The sequence below is a fragment of the Ochotona princeps genome, chromosome 26 (genome assembly GCF_030435755.1).
Source record: "Ochotona princeps isolate mOchPri1 chromosome 26, mOchPri1.hap1, whole genome shotgun sequence".
Classification (NCBI taxonomy): domain Eukaryota; kingdom Metazoa; phylum Chordata; class Mammalia; order Lagomorpha; family Ochotonidae; genus Ochotona; species Ochotona princeps.
In genome coordinates, this window is record NC_080857.1 from 9,452,641 (window position 1) to 9,476,250 (window position 23,610).

Sequence of the window (23,610 nt, forward strand, 5' to 3'; positions counted from 1 at the left end):
TTCCAAGAAAAAAATCAGTAACAACTGTTTTCTCTCTCCCATGTTCCTCCAACACTTGTCTTTTCCATGTCATCTAGTCAGGCCCCGCCCTGTTCACTCCTGGTCTCTTAAACTGTCCAATAGGATATTTGTAACAGGTTTGTTTATTTGGAAAGCACAGCAACAGAGGGGGAGAGACAGACCATCCATCCACCCACTGGTTCACTCCCCAAATGCCCACAGAGGCCAGGCTCAGGCTCGGCCAGACCCAGGAGCCAGGAGCTCTGTCCCGGTCTGCCCCATGATGGCAGGAGCCCAAGTACCTGGACCGCCTCCTGCCTCCCCAGGTGCATGGGCAGGAAACCAGATAGGAAGTGGGATTCACCCAAGTTCCCTGATGGGGTGCCGACAGCTCCCTGCCACCAGCCCCCAGGGGGATATTTTAATAGTGGCAGGCAAGAAATGTGTTTCTCTTTGGGCTATTAAAATGAAAGCACTCGTGCAACATCTGTAATCTTACTGTCTCTTTGTTCTTCAGTTACCCCTGTAACATTTCAAACTGTTTTGTACTTATCCTCAGTCAAGGAATAGAGCAGAGGAGGGTGGAGGGGGCATGCTGTCAGACTATTTCACAAAGTAAATGTTGCTAGAACTCAAATATTTGTCTTTTCACCTGAAAGACAGAATCTTCTGAATTTGTTCAAGAAAGTTGAGAAGACTAGCAGTAAATTTGTATCAGGACCATTTTTTTTTTTAATGTTGGTGTTCTGCTCGTGAGCTTCCAGGAATGACTGCTGGGCTGGTGGTTTTCTAGGTCCAAAGAAGGAGGTGCGGTGAAGCTGTGGGACCAGGAGCTGAGGCGGTGCCGCGCCTTCCGCCTGGAGACGGGCCACAGCACAGACTGCGTGCGCGCCGTGTGCAGAGGCAAAGTAAGCACGCCAGGGGCCGCTGTGAGCGCGTCAGCCCCCCAGCTGCACGAGGGAGCCATGGGCTGGGCCGTGGGACCCCGCCTGGCAGGGGTCCACTCCTCAGCCTTCCCACACACCGAGAACACGGGAAGCCTAGCTGAAACCATGCTATTTTCAAGATTTATTTGAATGTTAGGAAGAGAGAAAGAACGCATGCTTCCTTCTGCTGGATCACTCCCCAAAGGGCTGCAGCAGCCAGGCTGAGGAGCCAAAGACTTCCCTCCAAGTCTTCCAAGTGCTAGCAGAGACCCGATCCCATCTTCCCAAGCACGTTGAGGGCTGGGCAGAAGCGGAGCTGCTACGACTCACGTGGGCACTCAGAGCTGGGATGCTCCTGTCCCAGGTGGCAGCTTAACCTGCTTCCCACAACACGTTCCTATCAAAATGTTACATGCACTTTTAGAAGCCTACAAGCCATGCATACATGTTGTTATTTTTAGTCTGTATATTGTTTCTGTTTATGCTTTTTAAAAAAGATTTCTCATTTGAAAGGCAGACTTAAAGAGAATGAGCCCCTCCATCTAGTGGTTCCTTACCCAGTTGGCGGCAACAGCCAGGGCTGGGCCAGGCTGAAGCTGGGACTCACATGCAGGACCCAAGTACTGGGGCCATCTTCTGCTTTCCTGCGTGCATTGGCAGGGAGCTGGATTGGAAGTGGAGCAGTGGAGACAAACCCGCACCCACATGGGAAGCCAGCAGCACTGCAGGTGACAACAACATGCTACACCTCACTGCTGACCCCTATACTTTTTAACTTAAAAATTCCACTTCTTTCTATGTATCAGTGAACTTACTCCTCTGGAGATCTTGGGGTTACTACAGTCAAAATCAGACCTTTGAGTATTGGGGCTAACACTGTAGCAGAGAGGATAAAGCCACTGCCTGTCATGTGGGCACATTGGCTGGGTACCAGTTCAAATCCTGACTGCTCAACTTCAGATCCAGCTCAGTTAATCAGCCTGGGAAAGCAGTGGAAGAAGGCCCTAGTCCTTAGGCCCCTGCACCCACGTGGGAACCTGGAAGAAGCTCCTGCTTGAGTGGTCTAGCTCTGCCATGGCCACTGCCATTTGGGGGAACGAACAGGACGTAGATCTCTCACTCTGAACCTAAAATAAATAAAACTGAGAGGCCAGAGAGTAAGCTCAGCCTCTGCCTGTGGTCCCAACATCCTCAGTGGGACCTAGTTCCTGTGCCACCTGCTCCACTTCCCATTCAGCTCCCTGCTTATGGCCTGAGAGAGCAGGGAAGGATGACTCAGTCCTTGGATCCCTGCACCTGTATGGGAGACCCGGAAGCTCCTGGCTTCAGATCAGCCCAGCTCCAGCCACTTCTGGAGTGAACCAGCAGATGGAAGATCTCTTACTTTCTCTTTCTAAATCATTCTTTCAAATGAAAATAAATCAATCTTTAAAAAAAAAAAAACCTGCTTATGAAGAATGCAGGTAGCATTACTACGGCAGGGAAAAGCTGTGTTCTTCAGCACGGACTCCAGTGGGCACCTGAGCCCCGGGGCGCGCCTGCCTGGTCATCAGCACAGAAGAACTTTGTGGCCTTTTAGTTGCTGCCAGATGAGCTCCAAGTTCTAAGCCAGTGGGTCAACAGTACTGCAATTAATAAAAGTAACTAGCCTCACATCAGTGTAGGCTCTCACTTGTGTTTCAGGGCAAGATACTGGTTGGGACCCGGAATGCTGAGATCATTGAAGTTGGGGAGAAGAATGCAGCCTGTAACGTGCTGGTGAACAGTCACATGGAGGGGCCCATCTGGGGACTAGCAACACATCCTTCCAAGGATTTCTTCCTTTCTGCTGCCGAAGATGGGACAGTGAGGCTCTGGGATATTGCCGATAAAGTAGGTACAAACAGCTTCCAGAGAAGTATCAGCAGTTTCTAAGAAAACAGAAATCCTGGACTGCTAGCACTTAACCATCTTAGATTTATGCTGAGGATTTTAGATAAAATTGGTTTAGTTTGTAAGTACTTCATTTAATGTTGTTTTCCTATTACCCTTTTGGCTCTCATGCAGAAGATGTTAAACAAGGTGAATTTGGGACATGCTGCGCGCACTGTGTGTTACAGCCCTGAAGGGGACATGGTGGCTATTGGGATGAAAAACGGAGAATTTATTATTTTATTGGTGAGCTCCCTGAAAATATGGGGAAAGAAGAGAGACAGGCGGAGTGCAATCCATGATATCAGGTGAGTCCACAAAGGAACATTTTCTAAAAGCCTACACTGAGGGGATCAAGCTTGCGCTTAAAGAATTCTTACCCAAAGCAGCCAAGAGCTGGAAGACTGTATTTTTGAATATCAGCTGTGCCAAAATACAGCTGCTTATAGAACTCATTTAACTCTCCTTTGCTAAATTACAGATCCACTAGGCACCAACCACAATGCCACACTGTTTTAGTCCTGGGTGATGCTTGGTGTCACACTGGACATGTCTGGCATGTTAGTGTGCCTGGAATCCCCTCCCAGCACTAACACCGAGAGCCACCAGCCTTCAAAAGCCGTCACCTTGGAAAGCTGATTCCAGGTGCAAGCCTATCTCTTCTTGTCCCTTTGGGAATATGTAGCTCATTCTCACTGAACTATATCCCCAAGTAATATAAAATGTAATCTGCATTTAGATTTTTCAGTGGCTGCCACTGGCTATTTCTATGTGACCAGGAGATACAATCCGTAAACTAGGTCTGCCAAAGCGTAAACTGGCCTCAGCAGTAAAATCCTCCAGGTGGAATTCTGTATGACAGTGATTTCCCTCCACCCCTGCGTGCCCCAAAGGTGCTCAGCTTCTTCCCCACGCCGCCCTCTTGAGTGGGCCCCAGCTTCCCAGTGTAACCTGAGGCGAGTCAAGGCAGGCGGTGTTCCCAGCTACCATCACTTTTTCCACATGTTAATCCTCCCTCACTGAAGTAGTAGTAGTAGTAGTACTAGTAGTAGTAGTAGTTACAAGCGTTTCCCAGCAAAGGGTGCTGGGAAGGACAGGACTGGAAGGAAAGGAGGCCCTGAATCGGGGTGAGTGAATCTAGACCGATCCTGAGGGCAGTGGGAGCCAGGGACTTCTTGTTTCCTGAACACAGATAAATACAACCTTAGTATACATGACCAGTTGTCTCCCAGGTAGTTTATTTGTCACGGGTGTTGAACATCTGTGTGCGTGCTGTACTGCTGTGTTCAGGTTCAGCCCAGACTCCCGGCACCTGGCGGTGGGTTCTGGGGAGAACTCCGTGGACTTCTACGACCTCACTCTGGGCCCGGCTCTGAACAGAATCAGCTACTGCAAAGACATCCCGAGCTTCGTCCTTCAGATGGACTTCTCAGCGGATGGCTCGTACCTCCAGGTAGAGCACCGCCCTGTGCCAGGCTGCCCGGGTTGGCACCTGTGTGCCTCATCGCAGCCTCGGCATTAATTCTGTAATACCTCTGTAATTGTTCTTTAGTAAATTAACTGGCTATATATAGGGTGAACATGATGGGATGGGATGAGTTTTTAAATAGTGAATTGTTACTGAAGATGAACATACTGTCACCTCATTTATCCATGCATTAATCATGGCAACAGCTAATTTCACTTGCCAGAAATCCCACATATATACAACTGGATAACGTGTCAGTCTTCATATCTCCTACTCTCACGTCTCCCCATTTCATCCTCATTAAATCTTTTCTCCATTTATTATTTTTTACACAAGATTTCTCTTATTTGAATGCAGTTACAAAAGATCAGACAGATCTTCTGTCCACTGATTCATTATCCACAGGGCTGCCCCGGCCAAGGAAGAGCCAGGAACCCGCCACTCCATCCAGGAGGCCATGGGGTGGGTAGCAGCGACCCCAGCAATTGGGCCATCTTGTTTTCCCAGACACATTAGCAGAAAGCTGGGTTGGAGGTGAAGCGGCCAAGACTCTAGTTGGTGTGTTTTAATGCACAGTGCTACAATGCCAGCCTTTTCTCCCTTTTGTAGTAACAACCTGTGTTTGTTTTTTAAAGAAGATTTACACAGGAAGAGACATCCACTTGTTCATTCCCCAAGAGCAGGAGCTAGATCAGAAGTGGAGCAACCCAGACACACGCCGGCACCTGTGCGGGATGCTGGAGGCCAGGAGGCTGCTTTGCCGCTTCACCACAGATGCCAGCCCCATTTCATGCATTCTTTTCTTTTTTTAAGACTTACTTTTGGGCCTGGCCCAGTAACCTAGTGACTGAAGTCCTCACGTGGAATGTGCCAGGATCCCATATGGGCAACAGTTCTAATCCCGGCGGCCCCGCTTCCCATCCAGCTCCCTGCCTGTGGCCTGGGAAAGCAGTTGAGAATGGCCCAAGGCCTTGGGACCTGCACCCACGTGGGAGAGCTGGAGGAAACTCCTGTGTTCAGAGCGAGTCATCAGATAGAAGCTCTTCCTGTCTCTTCTCTCTGTATATTTGAGTTTCCAATAAAAATAAAAATATATCTTTAAAAAAGATTTTTCCTAGAAAGTTAGACTCTCAGAGAGGAGGAGAGACAGATCTTCCATCCGCTGGTTCACTCCCCAACCAACAACAATGGCCAGAGCCGAATCTGAAGCAAGGAGCCAGGAGCTGCTTCTGGGTCTCCCACACAGGTGCAGGCTCCTGAGGCTTTGGGCCATCCTCCATTGCTTCCTCAGGCTACAAGCAGGGAGCTGGATGGGAAGTGGAGCAACCGGGATACAAACTGGTGCCCATATGGGATCCCAGCACATGCAAGGTGATGACTTTAGCCACTAGGCTACGACACTGGGCCCCATTTCATGCATTCTTACTGTTAGACACGTTAATCAAGTAGAATTTGCTTGTGGATTTGGCCTCTCACCTTACAGAATCCTTGTCTCATTTTACCATGACGAAGGTCTCCAGTGGTTGCTACAAACGGCATGTCTACGAAGTGCCTTCAGGGAAGCCTCTTCTGGATCCTGCGGCTGTTGACCGGATTACGTGGGCCACCTGGACCAGGTAACTACTTCAGTTCTCAGAACTGCCTTGGAAGGCCGGAAAGCCTGGGAAAACCTGTTTCTGAAAACTTAAAATTCCTGATTACCTAGTGGAACGGCTTAAGTTTTTATTAATGAACCTTGAGAATAACAAACTCAATAAGTTTATGCTGGAATTGCTTTTTACTGAACTTTCTTTTTCAAGCATTATCAGTTTCCAGGATAAATCGAGTTCTCATGAAAAAAGCAGAAATCAAAGTTGTAAATCAGAAGATGCCCTATTTTCCTAAACGTTAAATATAAACACATACTGGGTGTTAACATACTGTTTTCCTAAACGAACTTGGGAGAAATCATATCTTATTCCTTATTCAGATTTGCTGGCTGTATGACAGCTAACTGCAACCACTACTTTTAGTCCACGAAAAAGGCCTTGAAATTCCTATAGCTAAGTATCGCTTGTAGTTTGAAAAATAGTTTTAACAGCTTACAGATTAGGTCCGGCACAATAGCGTAGTGGTTAAAGTCCTCGCCTTGCACGCACCAGGATCCCATATGGGCACTGGTTCTAATCCCGGCATCCCTGCTTCCCATCCAGCTCCCTGCTTGTGGCCTGGGAAAGCAGCTGAAGACAGCCCAAAGCCTTAGGACATTGCACCCACATGGGAGACCCAGAAGAGCTCCTGGCTCCTGGCTCCTGGCTTCAGATTGGCTCAGCTCCTGCCATTGCAGCCGGTTGGGGAGTGAACCATTGGACGGAAGATCTTCCTCTCTCTCTCCTCCTCTCTCTATGTATCTGACTTTGCAATAAAAATCTTCTTAAAAAATGACTTTAAAAAGTATTGATTGAAAGTTAAAAGGATAATTAATGTACACGTCCTATTAGCTGTAAGGATTTCTTAAGATTTTTTATTGGAAAGGCTGACCTACAGAAACAGATCTTCCATCTACTGGCTTACTCCCCATGGCAGCAATGGCCAGAGCTTAGGCAACTGGAAGCCAGGAGGATCCTACAGGTATCACGCAGGAGTGTAGGGGACCAAGGCCTTAGGCCCAGCCTCAAGGAGGGAGCCGGATGGGAAGTGGAGCAGCCAGGACATAAACCAGAGCCCATAAGAGATTCTGGCGCTTTCCAAGTGGAGGATCAGCCAGTTCAGCCATTGCGTGGGACCCAAATTATAAAATTTCATTCGTATAGAAGTCAAAATTCAGGTAGTCTGACTTGCCTTCTAGCTTACTTGCTGGGTAACACAGAGGGGTGTTTAGAGATGAATGTGCAAGGACTCCGCATCGTGCACCTGCTTTAGCGGGCTCCTGTGGGCTTCTTTTGCTCCTCCCCTGCAGTACCTTAGGTGACGAAGTGATGGGAATCTGGTCCAGACACACCGAGAAGGGTGACGTCACCTGTGCCTGTGTGTCGCATTCGGGAATCAGCCTTGTAACAGGGGATGACTTCGGCATGGTGAAGTTATTTGACTTCCCATGTCCAGAAAAGTTTGTAAGTTTTTGTTTTGTTGTATCCCTTTATTCCCAATTTAGATGAGTTCTTTCCCCCATATAACTTGAAAATATTGATAATTCTAAAATTTTCATCGCATCTCCTAGGTCTCGTAACCCAAATCAGAGGCCACTGAACAGACCTCTTCCCTCCCACAATCCCATTTAGGAAAACTGTTCCAGCAAAGCTGAAATTGGCTTTTCACCAAACCTACAGTCATCACATTTCAAGTATTTTTCCTCAGAAAAAAAAAAAATCCAGGTATCTGGAGACATCTCGCCACCCACACTGTTAAAACTTCCAGTCCACTGCTAACTGAAGCAGCCTCTGCTGGCTGTAGTCCTAACTCCCATGCTCCCCAGGGTTCTGGGGACAGAGTAAGGGTTCCTAATCCCCCAGGGCTCTCAGGCTCTCAGAACAGAGGGTTGCTAAACCCCCAGGGCTCTGAGGCTGCCAGAACAAAGGGTTCCTAATCCCCCAGGGCTCTCAGGCTCTCAGAACAGAGGGTTGCTAACTCCCAGGGCTCTCTAGGGCTCTTGGGACAGAGTGAGGGTTCCTAATGGAAACCTTTGGGTTGAGCATACATCAGTTAAGCCAAGCTTTGTCCTTTTTTTTTTCCTTAGGCAAAGCACAAACGATTCTTGGGACATTCACCCCATGTGACAAATATTCGGTTTACCAGTGGGGACCGACATGTCATCAGTGCTGGGGGCGAGGACTGCAGGTGAGTGGTGTCGTGGCCCGGAAGAGCAGCAGACTTGTACTAATTCAGAAGGTAGCACAACCCTCAGCTGCTTGGAGTCTCTGCTTACACAAACCCAGACTAAAAGGAGTGAACAGGGAAAAAAATTACAGCTAGAACTTGAAAGCTCAACTGAAAAACGGTGTAAATGTAGAAGTGTTACAAGCAACCTGCACTGTTCTCACTCTGGTTACAGTGTATTTGTCTGGAAGTGCGTACATACCAGTCACTGAAAGATCTGGATGCTGAGATGACCAAGTGGAGTGACACCACCGAGATCAGACTTAAACACCCAAAACCAAAACCCGCAGGACCAAGTGGTGCTAACCCGACTGCAGCCGTGAGAAGCATCCGAGTTCAGGGTGTGCCGCCTGCACTGGTAACTGCACATTGCCAGGTAACACGCTGCAAAGGACAGTGCACTTGATACAAACCAGCCCTCCCCCTTTACTGAGGAATGTGCAAACTATTAAGGGCACAGCACTCCTCAAAAAAAAAAAAAAAAAAAAACACTTCGGATAATTTTCCCCATGTTAGCCTTTGTATTTTGTTTCCAAGGCTTGCTGCTGAACGAGCTAGCCTAACCCTTGCGTTTCCATGAGGGAAGGGAAAGCCACCATCACCCTCCAGGACCAGCTTCTAGAAAGCAAACAGCAGACACACAGTGTCCCGGAGAACAGGAAGTCCTTCAGGTAAAGGACACGCTCTTTGCAGTTTTGAATGCGGGCAGATTCGAAACAGAGAAGTCTCACTCCTGTGCCGTCTGCTTGTTTTGTTTTTAGTTGTTAATTTTTATGTTCAGAGGTCATCTCTTTAGCTAAAATGTTAAAACATGACTGTGGTCGTCATCAGTGGGAAAGTAGTAGAATGAATCATTTCCAATGGTGTACAGTTTTTTAAGGGTTTTAGATAGTAATAGTAATTACTGGAAATATTATATATTTAAAGATAAACAGCATGCAAAAACATTAAATTCATATCTGCTTAATTACATAACTCTTGAAATCAAATATTAGTTTTCTATTGGGAGAATTTATTTAAATGTTGCCACCCAATGGGTGGTTTCCCATCTGAATGGCTCCAGGGCCATCTGCACCCTTCCCACAGGAAATGCTGCCAAAGACGAGCGCTCTGGGTGGGCAGGAGAAACCTCCCGCTAGCTTCCTGAAGACAGAAAGCTGCTTAGACTGCTCCCTGCACATATATTTTTCTAAGTGTGAGGAAACTGAATATGTTCTATTAGTCCTATGAATTTTTATTTTCTGATGTTAATTATTTTTGCATAATAAATCCCCTCAGGTTTCTGGAATCTGTCTAGTTTGACATCTTGTCACATATTGGAGAACCTGTTAAGAATTTTCATGTAAGAGTTTGTGCATACAAAACCAGAAAATACTCAATGTTACCACAGAAAGCCTAACCAGTGACTGACTAATCAGTTTTTAAAATCTGTGACTGAAGTTGTGACGAAGGGGTCGAGCAACATTAAGCCAAATGTTTAAAATGTCCCTGAAACGTCTTCCCATGAAAAGTAAAATACTAGCGAGTTTTAGCCTCTTGCAATTTTAAAGTTGCCCTCTGGGTTTTCTGTAAACTTTAGACTTCAGAGACATTCCATTTCCATTTCAGTGCAGGTAAAAGCTGGGAGCTTAGACGAGCGACTGCTAGGAGAGAATGCCTCCGGGCAGCGCTGTCCTTCCGAGAGGCCAGTCTGACAGTGCGCCTTGTCGCTGGGAGCCCCACAGCCTGCCCTTGTCACTTAACAAGGGAACATGCAAAGCTGACAGGCCACAAAGAATTAGCCCTACGTGTATATTTTTTAACCCAGAGAATTACTTTTGTGTGTAGTAGAAAAGATCCTGAATTTGTAACCTGAGACTTCGGGCCCCTCTTATTTGTACACATGCACATCCCAAAGCACACAGCGCACTTTGTGCCCAACCAAGTCATTCCCTCCCTTGTTCGTGATGGTTCATTTTAGACCAAGTCATCCAGGCAATGGTTTTAGCCCACAACCATCAGAACTAAGAACACAACTCTTCAGTGTGTTTCTGGACAGTGTCTACTAGCAGGAAAAATCTGATTTTCATATGCTATGGTACACCACTGAAGCCCTTGTTTCCTATTTCTGTTCTTTAGAACTATGAGAACATAATGCCACAGCATTTATAAGGTCTACTTCCAGAAACTTTAACAAAGGCCATTTCTTCTGCAGAGACATGAAGCATCTTAGGTAACAGTGAAGGAATCAATGCCTTAAATTCCACAGAAGCAGCTTTCGGAATGCAGTGGAATGAGCGTTCCACTCGAGCCCAACACCACAGCTTTACGCCCTTTGCGCTGCATTCGCTTTTCTGGTGTTCAGTCTTTAGTTTTGGTTCAACACAACGATCTTTAACTTCCCAATCGGTTTCATGACTGGTTAATGCTTTCTCTTTCCAATGGAAACGCAACGGACACGCAGGAGACAGCTGCTGGCTCTAGGACTCACCAGCTGGACTTTGAAATGTGCGTTTAGTATCCATCAGGATAGGACTTAGTCAAGCAGCGTTTTCTTCTTAGAGCAGTTTATTTAATTCGGTCCTGAAAATGTCTTTTTTTTTTCTAACCACTTCTTAAATTTTTAAAAAACACTATGATACAGCAAGTCTTTGAAATTGGTGATCCATTTGTTACTTAATTCTAAAGCATTTGACGCTTCTTGCCTTAACAATTTTAGAAATGAGATACACAAAACTAATACAAGGCCAAAAGTTTGATTTTTTTGGTTTACCCATCTACTCTAAGTATATAGTTCTGACATTTAAAATATAGTATTTAATTTTTAGATATCCAAAGTTATCTTCAGTAATACCTATATTTTCTGCAGCGTTCTGAGAAATTGTTTTTCAGAATGTGGGAATTCTTTATAATATTGTGAGTTTGATATCTTATGTATATACTTGTAAAAATTTTGTATGACTTTGTGATAATGTAGTTCTCCCCAAATTTTATTTTAAAAGTATGTTTACAGTAAAACATTTTAAGGAATTGTTCGTATTTTTGCACTTGTCATTCCAACCGCTTCCACCCCGTACGCCATCTCACTCGTCTTTTTCAGAGGATCAGGAGAGACTTCGGGAGCATTTTACCAAAGTGGCACTCACCCAACTCACTCAAAAATTAAAGCAGCACGAATGTCCGCGTCAGTGACTCCTACTCTAGAGGGGGTTATGAACATTGTTATCTTTGGAAAAAGTGAAAGCAGCAATTAACTTTTAAATGACTACTTTCCAATATTCTCTCTACTTCTCTGTACACACAGCAATGGTGGGCCCTTGTAGAACATTACTGACAATAAGAGCACATTTTAAATGCTGATACTTAAGACAGCAGCATACAAACATGCCTGAAATGTTTTAATAGAATTTTAGCTTTTCCTTAAACTGGCTTTTCTTCATAAAGACAGCAAACCAAAAAAACAAAACACCAAATGTTAAAACCACTTAATAATCTCACAATTTGAAAATTTAGACACTTCATGTAGGCAATAAACTATTAGGAAAGCAGTATATTCCACATTTCAAAGGTCTGACCAAGTTCTGCAGCGTCTCAGGAGATGGAAACTGCACAGTCTTCTGCCAGGTATGACTGGGTGTCACTCGCTGAACAAAAACACAAGTTTAATTAATTGCTTTATATCCCCACATGTTATGTACCTCAGCTAAAATCCTGAGATAACACTAGATTATCAAATGACTTCTTAAAAAAGAAGCTTTGTAAGTTATGCTATAAAGCACAAAGAAACAATTTTATAGGCTACACTAAAACACTCAACCTTCCTTTAAATGCTTTACAACTAATAAAATATGTGGGATTAATAAACAGTATATAAATATGTAAAGCCTGCCGACTTTCATTATGGCTACACAGACACAAATATTAAAATCGGATCTGAAGAGGATCATCAAGGTTTAAAAATCACTGGATAAAATGTGGGCCCACAGAAAATTATTTTGCTAAAGGAACCTCCGTTTCCTCCACATTTGTACACTTATAAAAATGTAATTTGTTTATATGTCCATCTTTACCTAGTTTGAGGCCGAATCCATTTCAAGGCATGTCGTGGTGGTACAGCAATGGTGGGGTGGTAGAATGTGCAGTCTGGTCTTGTACACTGAGTGTTAAACCTGCAATGCTGAAGAGTGCAGTGTGTGAGCCACAGGCAGGCTGCACCCTCCCAACCACTACAGGGGAAATGCAGTGATGCCTTGAGTGACCCTCCTCGAGACAAATTCCTAGCCAAACAATCCAGCACGCAAGAATTCCAGGAGCAGGGCTGGCACTGATTCAGCAGTTACGTGGCCACAGGTCCCAGCTGCTCCACACATCCGCCGCTGCGCCTTGCTGATGTGCCTGGGAAGGCAGCAGGGGATCACCCAAATGCTTGGGCTCCCGCCACCCAAGTAAAAGACCTGGAACTCCTAGCTTCTGCCTTAGGCGTGGCTCAGTCCCAGCCACCACAGACACGTGGAGAATGTACCAGTGGATGGAAGATCTGTATTCCTCCTTTCAAATATATATATTTGAAAGATTTATTTATTGCAAAGTCATAATATATAGAAAGGAGGAGAGAGAGAGAGGAAGATCTTTCGTCTGATGATTCACTCCCCAAGCGGCTGCATCAGCCAGAGCTCTTCCAGGTCTCCCACGCGGGTGCAGGTCCCAAGGCTTTGTGCTGTCCTCAACTGCTTTCCCAGGCCACAAGCAGGGCTGCTGGGATTAGAACTGGTGCCCATATGGGATCCTGGACGTTCAAAGTAAGGACTTCAGCTGCTGTGCCACCACGCCAGGCCCAATACATTTTTTTAAATCCCAGAGAACTGCATACAATGCAAATTTCTACACTTCCTGCAGTATCCCTCAGTTCCAGCGCGAGAGGTGAAGGCCCCTCCCTGGGCTGTGGGCCGCAGCCTGCTCCTTCAGAACAGCTGCACACCCTCCCTGGCTGGTACTAAGCAGAACTACTGGACTGTTCTCCGTGATCATACATGAGGTGCGTATGGGTCAGAGGCACAAAAAAGGAAAAATGACCAAGCTGTCACTACCTCCCCTGAGTTTAGGCTACCAACACGAAGGTATTCTAGACAATGTAGACTAAGCAGCAGGACCAGGAGAGCGTAGGCACACGACGGGGCCTCAGCAACAACTAAGGCGTCACTTTAGAAAGTGTGTGTAACAAGAAAACAAGATATTCAATTTACTAATGACCTTACATAACATTAAGAAGTTACAATTAATTTTCAGGCAAATTGAAGTTCTTACTTTTGGGTGATAAAAGGGACATTCCATTTTTTTACAAGCCGGAAAGTAACGGCAGAGCTGACCAGAAGAAGGTATTCCTGGTGTTGTAACTGTGAACAAAAACAAGAATGAATGATCAAATCTTGTCTCACAAAATCTTGATGTATTTATAAGATAAAAACCATGTTAAAATCAGGATGGTGAGTTTTCCATATCCACTAGTCAATAAGCACTTTCCAAAACGACAGGACAGGCACACTTGCTCTTTTAAGACTGTTTAAACCATGCCTATCAAAACTGCTTCCAACATTTTTGTTGTCTTCTGTTTACAGTTAACCTTAATGCAGTGCAAACACACAAAGCCACTCACCTGGTTTTGGGGACAGTACTGGAATTCTTCTACTCATATGAGTGAAGGGACAATCTGGTTTAGTACACTTTGCATCGTATTTACAATTTGGATGAACAAACAAACACTTTTCAGCAAATTTACAATTGGGGAAGGCTCTAGGAAACAAACAAAGCACATTCAGGTTTACTTTCCTCGAGGCAGTGTTAGTATTGTTTTAGAGAAGCTCCTTAGACCCCATCGTTTTGAGAGATACCAAAAATAAAAGGTTCCATTTGTAAATCAGGTCAGATATCAAAACAGGACAGTCTTATGCTAAAAGTTGTGTACCACAGTCACCATGAGAGCTTTCTGTGACAAGGATATCCGCTTACTCCGTACTCAAGGTCCAACTGTTTGCATTTTATGAATAAGTTTTAGAGTAGGGACATAAAGCAAGGCATGTGCTAAAAGACTCAACCAGAGGCCCGCATCGTGATGCGGGGTTAGCCATGACCCCCATACAGACTGCTGGTGGATGGTACAAGGACTTGGACATGCTGCCCATGGCAAGGGGCCAGGACGGAGTTCCCGGCTTCAGCTTAGCCCAGACCTGGCTGGTGTGGTCACCAGGGAGGACAAGTGTTAAACACTCGCCCAATGTCATCTTACATGGAGCACTTCGTTCGTACTGGAGTCCGATGTGGTTCATGTCCCAGCTGCTCTACTTCCAAACCAGTTTCCTAACAATGATCAGGGGAAAGCAGCAAAGGGCAGCCCTAGGGTTTGGGCCTTGCACACATATGGGAGACCCCAAAGAAGCTCCCAGCTTCAGCTACTGCAGTCATTTGGGAATGAGCCAGGAGATGTAATATTATTCTCTATCCCTCCTCTTCCTGTGGTTCTTTCAAAATCCTTAAAAAAAAAAAAAGTGTGCAACAATGGAAAAAAATACTGCAAGGGTAGGCATGTTGTCACGGTTGTCTCAGCAGAGTGCTGGTGGAAGCCTGGCTCCTTGAAAATGTGCCCGGGAAGACACAGACAATGGCTCGAGGACGTTAGGCCGTGCCCCTCCAGAAGAGACTCAGCTGGCACTGTGGCTTGGCTCACCCCAGCTGCTGCGCACCCTGGGCAGCAAATCAAATGTGCCTAGCCACCAACTGACATGTACATGTCTTGTGAACATTCTGAAGGCTCCTCATATGCAAGGTTTTCAACTTTCACATCAAAGTAAGCTTATCTTTTCCATTTTCTGTAAACTTTTTAAAGTCATAAAACTATTAATTCCACAAAGTTTAAACCTGAAGAAATTCCATTCACAAGACAAAATGTATATCCTAAAAGCCATCTCACAAAGCAACTGTAGTCAGTCACCTGAAAAGAACAAATTGAACACAAATGTAAAATATTTGGGGCCTGCACTGTGACACAGTAGGCAGAGCCAATGTCTGCAAAACCAGTATCCCAGAATGGGTGCCAGTTTGCATCCTAGTTGCTCCACTTCTGATCCAACTCGCTACTAATGTGTCTGGGAAAGCAGCAGAGGATGGTCCATGTGGGCGTCCTGTAAGAAGCTGCTGGCTTCAGACCAGCTGAGCTCCAGCCAGTGCAGCCATTTGTGCGTAGGGAACCAGCAGATGGAATACCTCTTATGTCTCCTCTGTAAACTACCCTTAAAAAATAAATTTTTTAACTGATTTTTTAAATTACCCACAACTTTCCACAACACCTCAAAATCTGTGCATCTGTGTCAGAACACAGTGCATACTACCTGGGGCAGTTACACACCCATCTCCTCCAAATGCACAGTATCCTCAGAGAAGCCCAGATAGTTTCTAGTCCCAAGCACACACAAACGCAAGCTGCTCTGGGGGGCCCTAAGCAGTGCCAACACATTCAGTTCTGCAACTCAACTTAGTCCACAGCAAAGCAAACAGCAGCCCCACAAGGAACCGAGAAAAGGGCACAGGCGGCGCCGTGCGCTGCAACTCACTTGCAGGGTGACACAGGGTGGTGGTACGCACACTCCTCTCCATTCTTACAAGCTGGCCAGTACTTGCAGCGCTCCAAGAGCTTCTCTGGCTTTTGTGCACCACTCAGTTCACTCATCTCAGCTGCGGGGAGGAACAAAAGCCTCTCATTAGTTCCAGTCACCTTATTCCCTCAAACCCCATCCTAACATCTACAGTCTTTCAGAACATGTCACCCCAAATAATCTGACAAGCACTGGTAATAAAACCCTACAACAGATCACCAGAGACTACAATTCTCAATGTGAAAACCCAAGTGAGCTTTGATTCTACCAACAGGGTCAGAGTTTTCACTGCAATCTCTAGTTCTCCGTGTTAGTTCAGAACCAAAGTAAGTAGAAAAGAGAAGGAAGGATGGCAGCAGGGAGCGAATGTAATTAAATGGAAACTGTAAACATAAGGAAATGTAAAAGACCACTCCTCCCAGTCAGAAGCGTTCCCACTCACTGGAGTTGTCAGTCCAGTGCTAAGCTCACATCTACAGAGAGGAAAACAGTTTTGTCTAGAACAGATCACAATGCCATTCCCTAACGCTGCCGACAGGGCCGGACAGCTGGGCTGCAGCAAGACTTGCTAATGAGCAGCACACAGGGACAGGCAGGGCAGCCCCCATCCACTTCTCGCAGGTCCAATGACAGCGTCAGCTACTGACACAGCACGGTAGTTCCTGTGTCCCCGTAAGCCAAAGCCCGCCTCAAACACAGGCAGCTATTTCAAATCTAGCACATTGGATTCAAAATCACACATGCCACAGCCACAGGCCACAACATCTGCCACATTCTAGCCTGGACATCCTAGGGAAACACAAGCCACACACACACACACACGCACACGCACACACACACGCACACAATAGCATCATGAGATTAGTAGTATTTTGTTACGGTTCACTTTGTGTTTCTCAAAGTATCACCTAACACCTCCAGTCCCCCTGCCAGTGGTCAGGTTCAAGTTCAAACATGGCCCACCACTTGACAGCTTAGCTAGATACTAGGGGCAAGTGTTAGCTAAAATCTCTGAACTTCAGTTTCCTCACGATGTCCTCCAGGCTGATGATTAAATAGAAAAAATTAATTAAGCAACCAACTTACTCTCCAGTGACCTCACTTGTGTCCTTAGTACAAGAGACCCAGCATACCAGTGCAGTCCTACGGCCTAGACAGAAGCATCATCAAATTTATTTGAGCTCTAGGACTTGAATGCATTGCTGACATTCTTAGTTCTAAACAAAGTCCTGATGGGGTGGGAACGAGGACCTTAACTTTTAAGTGTTTTTTCTTGCCCTCCTGGGCAACAGGGTAGACAATGGTGTACACCTTCTCAACACAGAGGCCACCAGTGAGCAGCGTGGCAGGATACACAGCATAAGGCAGCTAGAAACTCAAAGGCAACCCTAGAGAAGCTTCACCGGCAACTCCAACTTTCACAAAGGTCACACCTCTGCTTTTCCCCAAACGACACTGACTTGATATTATATTCAAACATTTCCTATTTAAGTTTTAAGAAATAATTCACTTTTTATTAAAAGCTAAAGATCTGTGCTAATGCAATGATGTAATGACGGCCAGCAGCTATGGCTTCACACACAGGTTGCTTTTGGTAGCTTGGCCTAGCACCCTTGAAACAAACAGAAAACAAACAACAACAAAAAAATGTAATCGCACATTCCCAACTGGACACCAAAGGGAAAAGCGCGGTGTCCACCTCACTCAGTTCTCCCTGCTGCAAGGTTTCCTCTCCAGCAAGTCCTGCTGCCCTGTTCCTCCGCAGCTCCGTCACTGGCTCACCACTGCCCAGCTGTCCCCACCATGGCCCCGAACCCCAGTTGTGTGCAACCAAGGTAAGACTTTTGACCAACAGGTCACTTACAATGTCACTGCAGCTGCTCAGATGCCAATGACATCTAACATGGATATCTGCACTTCTGTAAATTATAGCTTAAGAGAGCAGATTTCACCACACTGAAAAACCAAGAGTAGCACAAAAAAAAAAGTCCTCCTGTTTTAGACAAAATAAGTCAACTGCAGTTTTTACTTCGTTGGCAATTTTGAAACTGGTCCAGTTGACAGATCAGGTTTTCAACTCCCTACACTGTTTCCAGCAGCAAAGATTACAAAGCTTACAATGCTACTGCTTCACTGACTCTTGATCCCCCAACGGGTTATTATGCTCTTAATAACTAAATTATTTAATACAGATTACTTGGAAAAAATTTCAAAATCAACTTTATTTTTTCCTTTGAATCTGTTCATTTTTAAGCCCCTCTAATTCTGGAGACAGGTAAAGCTGTCCCATGCAATGCTGGCATCCCACGCAGGTGCTGGTCCAGCTCCCAGCTGCTCTACTTCTAATGCAGCTCCTGTGCCAATGGCCTGGAGAAAGCAGGGCAAAACGGCACCGACCTGGGAGAGCTCCTGGCTTGGGCCCTGCCCGTGTTAGCTGCTGCAGCTACCCGGGGAGAAAACTAGAGGACAGATCTCTCTAATAAATCCTTAGGAAAATAAAGATCCAGGAAGTCTCTCCTGCCACTCAAGAGGTACTGCTAACAGGTGTGTCAGCAGACCACAAGGTGCAAGGTGGCCGTCCTCTGTCACACAAGAGCAGCCAGTGCTGCTGGCCGCAGCTGTCACGCACATCCTGTGGAGCAGCAAGGCTGCACTGAGCACACCCGAGTCCTGCCACATACTGCCCTCCACCATGAAACCCAAGAGCTGGGGTGAGCACTTCTGTAAACCCGGCAGTGGCGATGCCCACGTTCCGTGTCAGAGCTCCTGCTTCCTGGGAAAGCTCACCCTGGGGCACAGGCCATCAGCTCCTGCCACCCTCACGGGAGAGCTGGACTGAGTCCCTGGCTCGCAACTGCAGCCTGCCTCAGTGGGAGGCTGCCAAGCAACAGGGGGGCGTTCTCTCTCGCTTGCCTGAATAAAACAAAATCACTAATTTTTCCCTGTTAATTATAAAAGAACTGCCTGTAGCAGAGGGAGGTGAGGGAATAGTTTTCAAAGAACACAAGCAAGGTAGACACAGTAGGAAGAACAACAGTGAGGAGGAGGCATTTTTAGCTTTCATGGCCGATTTCCACACAGCCCACCTACAAAGCACGCAGGAGGAAGATTCTAAAGTTGCCCAGTAGTTCTGTCTGGAAAATGAAAAACGGGCGTTACTCATCAGAGCAAGGCCTCCCATCCCTCAAGCTCCATTCAAGGCAGAGAAACAAGACAGATGCTCTCCCCAGCCACCGCACCCTGCAAGGGCACCTCTGAGCTCTCACACACCGTTGGCAAAGCTACCATCTGGGTCCTCAAGCTGCCTGCTGAGCAACTGCAACTGCTGCGGCTGCAGGAGACCTCTGAGTCCCTGACGTGAGGCTGCAGCTTGGTTTACGGGTTTCACTCCTTCAAAGCACATGTCCTCCTCTTGATCTGACATGTATCCTGGGGGGCTGGGGACACCATCCAGCGTCACTATAAACTTGGGACTTGCAGGTTTATCTGGTTGTACAAGATCTCTGCCAGACAGATAAAAAATACCATAGAATTAGGGAAACAAGCAGGACACGCTGCGCTTCCTAATGTGCACTTCAGCACAACGACCACTCCCCTGCTTCGCGTTTAGCTCAGCTTAGAAAAATAAAATGCAAGACAACAAGCCACAGCCCCGACCTGGTCAGCTTCAGGCACAGTGGTAGTGGCTTCTTCGCACGAGGCCCTCAGCACCAGCAACCCTCCATCCCGAGCGGACACACCCACACCCCCGCCCCCAGCCCAGCGGTACATCTGATCTTACTAGGGCCATCGTGTAAAGAGAACATTACCACTGATACACTATGCTATTTACTCTCATTTTATTAACTGTACATTTGCTCTTATGCCACACTTAAGAATCATCCAAACCCCATGTGCTAACTCTAGATTTCTTGATTTTAGTAACCTGGCTTTCAGAAATCCATTTCCTGGATATAAATAAAGTTAAAAATCTTATGAATGGGCATATATCACACAGTGTGGCTTCATTTGTCTGCAGGAAAGATGCGAATCAGAATTGTTGAAAAGTGCAATCTAGCTAACTATTCCTGGCCTAGCTTCTCAATGAATAGAAGCATTCTATTCTGGGGGTTGGGGCAGGGAGGAGGGGAGCTGAGAACTCATGGTTAACTGAACTATGTAATCACACAAATTAGCTGCATAAGAAAAAGAAACCATCTACCGTGTCTGCATAAGGTGTCCTGAAAGTACCCGCAGGGTATCTGCAGTCTTCATCCCCGACTCTTGGTTTGGTGCCACTACTATTTCCTCAGACAGCTTGGGCTTCTTCAGAATAAATGATCTTGTGTCTGCATGGACCATGGATTCCATGTCATAGTAATCTGAGCCAAAAAAATTGGCCACAAATGTTTACTTCTGAATACACCTTGCATTCCCAACATCACACATGTGAGAAGAATGTCAATCTTTCATATATTCATACAAAGGAAAAACAACTGATTCTACTTAGAAATAGGGCTGCAATTCTATTCTGGCCATGTTGACAAAGATCTCGTGTCCGAGACGGCACAAATGCTTCTAATGACTACTCCTGGCCACAGAGCAAAGTTCTCAGACGAGGCACTAACAACCTAGAACAGGAGACCCTGAGAACCCAACAGGCTTCCCTAAAAGCATAAAGTTCGAGTCCTACTGCTCGTAGAATTGATGGGCCAAGTGACCTTTCTACAACTTACACAGCAGAGTATGTTATAAAAAGAAGAATTTGGCTGGCATACATTCTGCCCAGTTGTAACACAGGACTACTTTGAAAGGGCATTAAATAGACATTTAAGGCTCAGCCTACACAGAACTGAACATGACTACTTTCTAAAACAGGCTGAGCCCTGTACCTCAGAAGGACTACGGTGACTTTCTCAATCTGCCTGGGTTTATGCACTTCATTGAAAACTAAGACAGAAATAACAGAACTAAACTTTACAGGCACTTCATTCACGTCCACCTATGGAACTAATATTTACCAGACAACTAACAGTACTGTAGTAGGTACACAAAGAGAACAGAAAAAAGAACAATAGACATATACAAATTGCAGAATAGCATTACCCAAAAGGTGATCCAAAAGGGATGTGAATAAGATGTTGGGAGAATAAAGAGCAGCTACTGTAGTTGGAGAATCAAGGAAAAGCTTACCAAGAATGAGTGTATCAAGTGAGGATTCAAGAAAAGAAAAGGAAGAAGCCTGGGGGAGGGGGAAAAAAAGAGAGGGGGAAAAAGAGAAGAAAAAACAAGGTGCTTTGCAGCTAGGAAATGAGGGAGAAGTCAGAGGGCCCCAGGGCAGAGCACGGTGGCCAGGCGCGGAATGTGCGCCGGCTGCACCCACAGGCCAGGAGAGCTGAAGCGGGAAGACTCTGCTCTCAATGCTTCGGATGGGGCCTGTGAGTAGCTGGGAACCAAGAGAACCTGCCATGCAGGGAAGTGGCAAGATCCACATGATTTCTGAAAGCTGCTCAGAAGGCGCAGGGCCTCTAGATGTTGGCTAGAAGGCTGTTCGTTGACCAAGAGATGCTGAGGCTTCAAGATGTTATTCATTCTCTGTCCAACACACCTGAGGAAGGGAGAAAACACCCACACTGCCCACAGCAGGGCAACTCCTGCCACCATCCTCGGGGACCATCCCCACCTCCCTGGTCAGGAGTACAGAAGCAAAGGGAGACGGACATAGCTGAGACAAGAAACACAGGAAAGTCAAACAGCAGCTTTAGGACACAGCAAAGGCCACAAGTATTTGGATCTAATCCTTTGTGGGTTTTCACTTGTACAAGAAAAAAATTCAGATTCCAGGGCCCAGTGCAGTGACTCAGTGGCTAAATCCTCGCCTTGCATATGCCACGATTCCATATGGGCACCAGTTCATGTCCTGGCTGCTCCACTTCCTATCCAGCTCCCTGCCTGTGGCCTGGGAAAGCAGTCTAGGATGGCCCAAAGCCTCGGGAACCTATATCCACATGGAAGACCCAGAAGCAGCTCCTGGCTCCTGGCTTCGGATTGACTCAGCTCCAGCCATTGAAGCCACTGAGGTGTGAACCAGTGGACGCAAAATCTTTGACTCGCCCTCTCTCTAAATCTGCCTTTCCAATAAAAAAAAAAAATGTTTAAAAAAAAATCTTCCTTAAAAAATTCAAATTTGGACCTGGCAGCGTGGCCTAGTGGCTAAAGTCCTTGCCTTGAACGCGCCCCAGGATCCCATATGGGCGCCGGTTCTAATCCCAGAAGCTCCACTTCCCGCCCAGCTCCCTGCTTGTGGCCTGGGAAAGCAGTCGAGGACGGCCCAATGCTTTGGGATCCTGTACCCGCATGGGAGACCTGGAGGAAGTTCCTGGCTCCTGGCTTCAGATCGGCGCAGCACCGGCCATTGCACTCACTTGGGGAGTGAATCATAGAACAGAAGATCTTCCTCTCCATCTCTCCTCCTCTCTGTGTATCTGACTTTGTAATAAAAATAAAATAAATCTTTTAAAAAAAATTCAAATTTTATCCTAAGAAGAGAAAAACAAGCAAGAGTGAACTGAAGGTGAAATGAGTGTCTGATTGTTCACAGTCCAAGCACGGCCCACAGATGACCTGCCCGTTGCCGGTGGGCCTTACAGTTTCCTGACTCTCTGCAGCCCATCCTGCAGAGTGAAGTAAAACAATTCTACCAGTTCCCATGCCACCTGCATGTGTATATGGAACAGTCTGCAGCCAGGACCAGCCCTGGTTAAGGCTATCTGGGAAATCGATCAGCAGTTGGAAGCTTTTTCTCTTTTCCTCTCTGCTTTTCACATAAATTCAGTTTGCATACAAATTTTTGAACCCATATACGTGTGTATTGGAGGGTTTTTGTGGATGAAATAAAAACAATACGAAGAAGGCAGTGCTCTGGCACAGCAATTAAAACCACCACCTGCTGACAGGATGCTGCAGGAGCACAGGTGAAGTCCTGGCTGCTGCACTTCAATCCAGCTCCCTGTGAGGTGTGGGGAAAGCAGTGAAGGATGGCCAAAGTGTCTGTCCTCTCTACACACGAGGGAGACCTGGAAGAAGCTCCTGCTGTCAGCCTGGGCCAGCCAGCAGGGAGTGAACCACTAGATGGTGGAGCTCTCTGTAACTTTTCCAAATAAATAGATAAATATTTAAATAATAATAATACTGCTGAGGGAAGGATCCATGTTGAAGTTAACATTTTAAAGGGACAGTCAAGGAGGGGCGCTGAAAGGAAAGTGGGAAGAAATGAGAGCACAAATGCTGGAGGCTGAAGGATAAACAGCTACAGGAAACGCAAGTCACCCACTGCCAAGCTGAGCAAAGCACACAAGAAACCAGAGCTTTCTGCTGTCCGCAAGCAGCTGGCACCTCTGCCATCTTCAGCAGCAGCAGCCTGCATCACTGGGAAGCACGACATGGCAGAGGGGACACCCTCTAGGGAGAGACCACCAGGCTGGAGCTGTACCTGGCGATTTTATTCTCTCTTGAAACCAAGAAAATGTCAAGCATTTTTGAACAAAGATAGTTAACTATAAAAGGAAAAAACACCATATTTCCAAACTGGAAAACAGATAGTCAAGAAATTAACTCAGCAAAATGAACAATTAAAATCTAAGATTTGCAAGCACACTGAGGAACTCGCGGCACAGGCTGCCTGGCAGCGCCACAGGGCAGACATGGGGGACGCCCCTCAGAAGCAGCTCTTCCTCACCTCCAACGCCACAAGCTGCCTGCTCTGCTCCTCAGCCTCACTCCCGAAGCTGGCAGGTGACTGCAGCCAGACCTCCCCAGGGTTCCTGCTGCAGAATCCCAGCCACGA

General features: G+C 46.3%; 2 protein-coding genes across 4 annotated transcripts in view; one reads left to right on the forward strand and one right to left on the reverse strand.

Moving 5' to 3' along the window:
• EML5 (EMAP like 5) overlaps positions 1-8,447 on the forward strand; it is a 101,499-nt gene extending 93,052 nt beyond the window's left edge. The window contains exons 35-42 of the mRNA XM_058655352.1: positions 794-908; positions 2,610-2,798; positions 2,973-3,145; positions 4,128-4,290; positions 5,818-5,921; positions 7,244-7,397; positions 8,021-8,121; positions 8,336-8,447. Coding sequence (XP_058511335.1) covers positions 794-908; positions 2,610-2,798; positions 2,973-3,145; positions 4,128-4,290; positions 5,818-5,921; positions 7,244-7,397; positions 8,021-8,121; positions 8,336-8,372 — 1,036 coding nt within the window. The 3' untranslated portion in view covers positions 8,373-8,447. The remainder of the gene's footprint in view (positions 1-793; positions 909-2,609; positions 2,799-2,972; positions 3,146-4,127; positions 4,291-5,817; positions 5,922-7,243; positions 7,398-8,020; positions 8,122-8,335) is intronic.
• A 3,296-nt stretch (positions 8,448-11,743) lies between these two features.
• ZC3H14 (zinc finger CCCH-type containing 14) overlaps positions 11,744-23,610 on the reverse strand; it is a 38,734-nt gene continuing 26,867 nt past the window's right edge. For 2 of the 3 annotated variants that reach the window (XM_058655313.1, XM_058655312.1), the window contains 5 exons: positions 15,744-15,864; positions 13,793-13,929; positions 13,444-13,532; positions 12,210-12,316; positions 11,744-11,783 (listed from right to left, as the gene is read on the reverse strand). In XM_058655313.1, the coding sequence (XP_058511296.1) occupies positions 11,777-11,783; positions 12,210-12,316; positions 13,444-13,532; positions 13,793-13,929; positions 15,744-15,864 (461 nt within the window). In that variant the 3' untranslated portion in view covers positions 11,744-11,776. Of the gene's footprint in view, positions 11,784-12,209; positions 12,317-13,443; positions 13,533-13,792; positions 13,930-15,743; positions 15,865-19,055; positions 19,289-19,986; positions 20,147-23,610 lie in introns of all 3 variants that reach the window. The other variant, XM_058655310.1, reaches the window with a different exon arrangement.